The 8,220-nt window shown below is 45.1% G+C and overlaps 1 protein-coding gene across 1 annotated transcript; it reads left to right on the top strand.

Moving 5' to 3' along the window:
* Positions 1-82: 82 nt before the first annotated feature.
* Positions 83-6,803, top strand: she (Src homology 2 domain containing E). Its single transcript, XM_076153901.1, has 6 exons — positions 83-993; positions 1,471-1,597; positions 3,056-3,307; positions 3,544-3,901; positions 4,908-5,027; positions 5,652-6,803. Exons 1-6 carry the CDS (start codon positions 547-549, stop codon positions 5,842-5,844), a joined length of 1,497 nt encoding a protein of 498 aa, XP_076010016.1. The 5' UTR covers positions 83-546; the 3' UTR covers positions 5,845-6,803.
* Positions 6,804-8,220: the final 1,417 nt, after the last annotated feature.

Below are 8,220 nucleotides of genomic sequence, written 5' to 3'. Positions count from 1 at the left end.
CCCAGTCCACGCGGCCACGCCCCCATAAACTCCAGCGACAACTCTCAGTCTGCGCTCACAACTTTCCATTCGCTTGATCACTTTTGCCTGGTCAACAGACAACACGCACTGTCTCACGCTCCGGGAATGGGATCTTTACTTGGTTCAAAGAAAAACTTTGAGTTCTTCCGAGTTTACGCACTGCAGAGGCTACTTTTCAAACTGCTGGGATAGTTGTGACTGCAGGTGCATGCTGAATCAGCGTAAAGACAAACTGGCTGATGGTCTCCAAGACGCACAGGGATTCTTCTGATTGTTCGGGCTTTTCAGACGCTGGAAATCAATTCTACATCATAAAATAGTTTCTGTTAAATTTAGGCAACTGAATTTTAGTTTCAAGCTTTCTGGTGGAGTGACTTTAAACGAGTGTTGCGTAAAATAGATGTGCGTAAAGTCGGTTCAACTTTAAAATAGCTTTATTCCTGAAGGGCAGCTAATGCAAAAACGCACAAAATACCTCCAATTTGTACAAGTTTGAATTAGTAATAAGTCAATAGTTTGGCAGTCATGGCCAAATGGTTCCGAGATTTCCCCATCAACCTGAAGAATGGAAACGAACGGGCCCGTTCTGCGTCTGAGTCTGGGTCTCAAGCTCGGGCCAAACCTGCGTTTTCTCGAGACAGTCTGAAAGGAACTCAGCGTAAAGATGGAGGGGTGGGGGGCTTACTGGCGGGGAGGAATCGGAAGAATTCTGCCATAGAACTGGGTCGCAACAACGCGGGTTCAGGTGGAACAGTCTGGGATACTTTAACATCTGGTAAAGGACGCAAGATCTTCAAGGTGGAGACAGTGGCGTCAGATGAGAATCGGCCGGTGAAGACGTCCAGTTTGGCTCAGGCGTACATCAGCAGGATGATCAAAGTGGACAAACAAGAGAAGACCCCCAAACGCAACGGAGTAAGTGAGAGGAAGACACCCGAGAACGAGAGAGAAAGGCCGGATATTAAAACAACGGTGAGTAACTTCTAGGAATTGAACCACAGCAAGTGCAGTTCCTATGTATCAACTTTTGATTTTCATGTTATTGTGCTTTTTATGGATTAACCAAAGCCCACAAGCAGCAAAAATACAGCTTAAAAGTCAGTAAACAGTGTAAGGAACCTCACTGTGGGCTTGAGGTTGTGCTTTCCTTTGTACTGCATTACTTAACCCCTTATTCAGTTTCCTTTGCTCTCCATAGACAACAATGCAGTTTCACTACATTGTTTCAGATCAAACACACTAAAACACAAAGCGCTGACCTCTCTGCACAAGTATTTCCTGTTGTCACCCATTAGCTGTCACTCGGTCATGGATATCAACACCAATACACAAACACACACACACACACACACACACACACACACACACACACACACACACACACACACACACACAGGCAATGTCCCATCTCTTTCTTCTTCTTCTCTGATGTCCTCTTTCTGCTCACAGCTGATTATCCTGGAGGACTATGCAGATCCTTTTGATGCAGAGAAAACCAAAGAGCAGAGGGAGGCAGAGCGAGCAGGAGTGAATGATGGCTACATGGAGCCCTATGACGCCCAGGTCATTATCACAGGTGAGGTCACACACACAAAGGGACCATCATCTTCCTCAGTTATATGCATGTATGGGCCAATACGGCACCCTGATATCCAACCCTCTATGATTCAGTGCTTTTCTCCTTTTCTGTCTCAGAGACTGAAGAAATGAATATTTTACAGATTTGAGGCTATTTGAAATGTAACATCTCCTGCACATGACCCTAAATGTTCTCTTTACAAAAACATATGAGTACACCGCAAGATGGAAAAACTCTCAATGGAAGTAGAAGACTTGATTTCTGAATGTACATAAACAATTCACTCAATTACAGTAACAAGAGCACTCGGAGTACAATCAGGGCGATGCAGTCTGCAATTACCCCGCTGACAGCAGACAGTGATGGAGTGCTGTAGTCTGGTGCCAGGAAAGGGAACAATTCTAGCTTTTCTCATTTCATGTAATTCGTCTTACATGTGTAGTCTGTGCTTGTTCTGATTTTTTTTTTTTTTAAAGGGACTTACAGTAAATCTCGACCCTGTCTCTCCCCTGACTTCCCTCTCTGCTGGCGGTTGCTATAGGAACAGTGTTGTGCAGGGACAATGGGTGCAGCTTCCTCTTCCAGCTTCCTGTCTCCTGCCTCTGTTTCCTTTGCCCCATTCTCCTGATAGGAAGCTGGCCCCACTGCCTGCCCGCCCCCCCCCCTCCTACCGCCACGCCACACACACACACACACGCACTTTACTATATTGTATGGTCCCCTACGTGTGGAAAAGAATCAAAAGACCCCTCACCCCACCCCAGAACCTACAGGTCCCCCCGGTCTCCCCCAATCACTTCCCAGCAGTCAGGAAGCGGCCTCGTCAGTCAGCCAATCGGCGTCCGTGTTCAGCTTTCTTCCTGTAGCTCCATTGTTTGGCCATACAATAGTGCAGACACCCAGGCTACCTGTCAGGCAGCAAAAACACAACAAGTGAAATTCCCGTGTAAAAAAAAAAAAAATTTAACGACCTGTCAAAACAAACACAATGAGAACAAATCGTCAGCATAAAATATGAGTAAGAAAGACTGGAAGAACAAATCTCACTGTACAGACAGATTTAATTTATGTGCTCCCACGGGTCAGAAAGGTCAATGAAATGGATGTTGTGTTTTAGTGAGTGCACTCTAGATTGAAATTCTGCATTGATAAAAACATTTAACTGTCAAATAAGCATTCATAAAAAGAGTGTGTTGACCTTGCTGACAAAGACTATAAAAAGACTAACAATGTGCAATAAAGTTTTATTTTTAATTCACTATTTTACACTCATTGAAGGGCACAGCAGAGTTATGGACACTGATGGATGAACAACACGAACCGGATGAGAGATTCCTGAAATCTATGCCTAGAGAGCCGCTCAGCTATTAGAAACATTATACTGATGGATGCTGTTGTAAAAGCCTACATCACAAGTCCATGGCTGTAACTGATATCAGAGCCTTTCTGTCTTAGAGGTTCGCAGACGGGGCTCCAAGGACCTCCTGAAGGTGTGTGTTCTGCTGGATCGAGGCCAGGGAGAGGGGAAGCAGGACGGTAAGCCCACGCCCCCCAATATCTACGATACACCGTACGAGGGCGGACAGGAGGGCGCCAGTGAGGGGGTGTGGATCCCCGTCACCAGGCCGGAGTCTGATGTCCGTCCAGCTGGAGAGTACGAGCTGCCCTGGGAGTGGAGAAAGGAGGACATTGTCAGAGCCCTGTCAGGTATAGAGACAGAGAGAGAGAGATAATGGCTCAGGGTGGAGGGCTCAGGGTGTGGAGGAAGGATGCCATGAGTTTTATTTGTACAGTAATGCCACAACAATTTTGTGTTTGCTCTGCACAGGAAGCTAAACAATCCCCGCTTAATCCATTTCCAGAGATGTGTTTACTTTGGTGGCGTTGGCGCGCTTTGATAGAATTGTAGTATGAAAGCCTGATATTGTCTCTCTTGCTTCCAGCCCAGTTTGAAGCCGTTGATTGTTCTCCCGCTAAAGAGAGCGCAGCCGCCCCCAGCCGCCAGCAGCAGCAGCCGCAGCAGCAGCAGCAGCAGCAACAACAACACACCCTGAGGCAGAAGAACTGGAACAATAAAACACTTGTCTCCTCTTCATCGTCCTCCTCTTCTCCTTCCTTTCCCTCTTCTCCCATTCTCAAGCTCTCCCCTCTCACACCCCAGTCTCCTTCCTTTCCTACCCTCAAACTTTCACCCTCTTCCACCCCGACCAAACTCTCCCCTCCGTCCCCCACCTCCCCCAGCGCCCCACTGGATGGGGAGACAACCAAAGTGGACCCCAGCCTGCCCCTGGAAAAACAGAGGTAAGAAGGACCAAGAGATGATAAAAGAGTGAAGGAGATATTTGATCCATTCCTGCGTCTAATTATCTGTATAATCATATAAATCGATGGCGGAATCTGCAGCATCTGTGTGACGTGTAGGTCAGTTGAAATAGAAGCTGTAACTCGGTCATAGAGCTGAATGTTAAAGTGTTGCTCTGTCTGACTGATCTCCTGCGTCCTGCCCCAGAGCATGCTGGGATAGCCTCCAGTCCCCATTGGGGGTTTAGACAATGGATGAACAGATGAAATAAAGTAAATTAGATCCAGACATTTGGCTTTATATATCTCATGTCAGGCCATTAGTGCTAATCAAAATAAAGCCTCGCTGCTTATTGCTGAAGAGTGAATAAAAGATAAATTAAAACAACGGTAAACCTTTATGGTGAACCTTTATGTTCGTAAAGGAATTTTTCAGATTTCAGACAGTATTTTAGATGGTGCAGTTTAAAAAAAATGCTTCTGGCGCTGTGTGTATAATGAAACACTGACAGCTGGTAACATGATGAATGATGAGGTTTGTACCCTAAGGGGGATATTTGTTTGAATCAACACAAGGGACTAAACTATGACCCATCTTTCATGATCTCATTAGGCTTGGCATTGTTTTCCTAACATGTTTAGAACATGCTTAGAGCGTGTTAGCATTTGCTTGTTAATATAAGGCTTAGGCCTGTAGCTATTGTTAGCGCCATGTGTCCATGTGTGTCGTCCTCCCTTTACACCGCTGCCTCCATCATGTCCACTCTCCTTATTTATCTCTCTCTTTCTCTGCCCTCCCCTGTTCACCTCTGACACTGTAGCTCAGGCCTCCCTGATTTATCTCGGCTATAAATCCTTGTTTCTTTATTTCCCTCCGTCTACTCTTTTCCCTCTTTCCGTCGTCACCTATCATTAATTTGACATCTGACTCATCTCCATATGTCAACGCCTGACATGATCTGCTATCTCTTTGTGTTTCCCCTCCCTCCTGGCTTGCATCTTTAAGCTGGTACCATGGCAGTGTGAGTCGCCAGCAGGCTGAGGCTCAGCTGCAGCGCTGCAGGGAAGCCAGCTTCCTGGTGAGAGACAGCGAATCAGGAACCAGCAAATACTCCATCGCTCTAAAGTGAGTGTGTCTGCTTTTTATTGTGATTTTATAAGATATATTTAGTTCTACTTTCCATCACAGTGTTTTACCTATAGTAGCTTTGGCAGTGAGATGGATTGACATTAATCCAGTTTAGGCATGGGACACATTTATCCCATATTTACAGACTAAATATCAAAGCAGCCGTGCTTATTTCAGTTCACGTGTGATTGCCAGCTGAGGTGGTTTCAGGTTTGTTTAAAGGTCATTTTTGCTTTGAACAGTGACTGAGCCTGATCTATTTTAAGCCATTACTAAGAAAATAACTGCCAGCGTAGCGGCATCCTCTGAGGCGATGATGCTCAGGGATATGTGTCATCTGTAGTGTAGACAACCCAGATAAGAGTGCCAGGAACAGGTTTTCTTGAGTAAAGACTGACATTTAAAAAAGTGAAAAAGGGTATGTTTGGTGTTTGTGTATGTGCATGTGCATGTGCATGAACCTGTGTGTGGGTTTGCAGCTTCATGCTCATTTGTTGCTGCTAAACTCTGAGAATGTACAATCTGGCTTGGGGGATAAATGAAATATACTCTTTGCGAAAGGCCTTTTCTGAATTATCTCTCTCTCTTTCTCTCTCTCTCTCTCTCTCTCTCTCTCACCAGGACCAGTCAGAGTTGTGTGCACATTATCGTGGCCCAGACTAAGAGCAGTAAGGGCTTGGTCTACACTCTGGATCAGAGTAGCTGCGTGTTCTCCAGTATCCCTGAGCTGGTCCACCACTACTGCACACACAGATTGCCTTTCACCGGAGCAGAGCACATGACCCTGCAGCATCCTGTACTCAGGCCACACTGAACATGTGTCAAGGATGAACGCAGTCGACGTGTACAGAAAAGAAAAACACAGAGCTAGAGACGCACATGCACATAGGACATATAAACGCGTTCGGACACATGCACAAACTTAAATGTGCACATACACACATATTCAAAGATGTGCTGCTTTGGATTATTTTGAAGACCTGAGCAAGTTCATATCTTTATTTTGGCCTTCTGGCTTTAAATTGTATTTCTTTCATTCACACCCTGGTGGTCAAAATGACACACTACAAATAAGCAGTGCAGTCTCTTTCCCCATTCGTCCTTTTATTGCCACCGTGCCATATTTTTGGATGATATACAAACCAAATGGATTTCCATACTACTCAAAATGCAAATGATTAGTTGTACTTAGTTTGACCAATCTGATATTTTCAAGTAATTGGGGAGGCCTATAATCTGTAAGTGAGATGCCTCAGGCTGAGGTGCTGACCTCATCAATTAACAGGGCGCCTAGCAGTTAGGCTTGGCCTGTAGGATCAATACACCTGATTGGAGTATATTCATTCATCCATCAGATGTGTCAATCAGTCTATTGATCTATACTGAAAATCAGACTCATTTACCAGCCGCTCTGTCGGTCAAGAGAAAGACCTTTATTGATTAGATGATTAGAACTACTGTAGTGGGAAGGGCATAATCACATTAGAATACCCAGCCAAGAAAACTGTGAGTCGGGACCAGCGTGCATATGTGTGTGTGTAGGTGAATCGCATGTCTGTTCAGAAGTCTTTGTGCTCATTGAGATAACAGGTTCAAAAGCTATATTACTTATTGCACATGAACCGACATGCTTCATCCAAAACTGTTCTTAAGCATAAATGACGTATGTATGAAATGAATATGTATGTATGAAATTATATTGTCAGACATGGACTGTATGTTAATGTTGTAAGATGTTTATTCACTAAATAATAAAATTCATTTGAAACTAAATCCCCTGGTGGTTTTGATGCCCATAGTGTCTCTGTATAACATGCAGCATGCAGGGGTCGGAGAACAGCAAAACCGCAGTGAGTGTGTGTGCTTCTCTCTTCGCTGTAGAAACCATTGACCTGAGTGTGAAATCAATTACGGCTACACACAACCTCGCACATGCACACATGCTCACACCTATTGTGGTCAACACACACTCACACGTGTGCACAGGCAAACAGACACATACATGAGCAGTGCATATGTGGACGCGTTTACTCACACAATTTCCCCCAAACCGCTTTATATTTATACCTCTGCATCTCCTCACTAAACACAGAGGAGCTTTATTCTCACCACACGAGGTTGCTTATTGCATGGGAGCATGTGTCTGTGGTAAGATATGTAAACACAGCAGCACTGCTTTGCCAGGGTATTGGTTATTGTGTGTGTGTGCGTGGTTGTGTGGACGCGAGAATGCACCGTGTGTGTGTACTGTATGTGCGTGTGCATGCAGTCTTGTTTGTGTGTGCGCAAGGGAGAATGAGTGTCAGAATTTTTCTGTTCAGGGATTACCAGGTTGCCATGGTGATTAGTCAGAGTGAGGTAGGGCGATCTCTACCGGGAACGAGGAGAGGGAGGAGACACGGACCCCCGATATAAAACATCTATGAATAACTGTGACCATAGTAACAATGAAGCCGCCTCGCAGAATAAGCAGCTTGCTTTGTGAATGGAGGGTGCCAGAAATTAAGTGGTTTACTGATGTGTAAAAGAACAGGTTTCAAAGCCGTCATTGATCCCCCCTCTCTCTGAGGGTGAAATCATGGGGTCAAATCCTCTACAGCAGGATTTGAAACAGAAAAGAAACAGTCGAGCAGATGTTTACTTGCGTAGGCTTGAGCTCGGCCTCTCCAGCTGAAAAGGGCTCACAGTCAACTTGTCACAACTGGCAATGTTACACAACAGCAGACACCACAAAAGCTCAGTCCTCTCTCCGTCTCTATGAGCTGTTGTAGTTATTCCTCTTTGCTCTTTTAATTAAATTGCAAACTAGGTCAAAATAAACAATGGGCCTGGGGAGTCAGATGGACAATTCTGGAAGTGCCTCTATTTGGGTATGTTGCTTTCAGAATTTATCCTAGTTGCTTCTTTATTCTTTTATTGTTGCCATTTGTTAAGTATCATTAAGTGTTGTGCAGTCTGTGATTCATAGAGTGGCACCACGGGAAGCAATATAGCAGGCGCCACAATGATGACAGCAAAACAGGAAGTGGCAGAAGAAATGGGAAAGAGAGAGAGGGAGAGAGGGAGAGAGGGAGAGAGGGAGAGGGGGAGAGAGAGAGAGAGAGAGAGAGAGAGAGAGAGAGAGAGCATGAGGGGGTGTTGGGGAGGAAGACAAGCACTCATGGGGGTCCCAGCTATTAAATAATTCAGA

The sequence above is a fragment of the Genypterus blacodes genome, unplaced genomic scaffold (genome assembly GCF_046128005.1).
Source record: "Genypterus blacodes isolate CSIRO-AG114 ecotype Tasmania unplaced genomic scaffold, CSIRO-AGI_Gbla_v1 ptg000059l_1, whole genome shotgun sequence".
NCBI classification, from domain to species: Eukaryota; Metazoa; Chordata; class Actinopteri; order Ophidiiformes; family Ophidiidae; genus Genypterus; species Genypterus blacodes.
The sequence above is the reverse complement of the archived record's forward strand: the minus strand, read 5'-3'. Positions and strand labels throughout refer to the sequence as shown.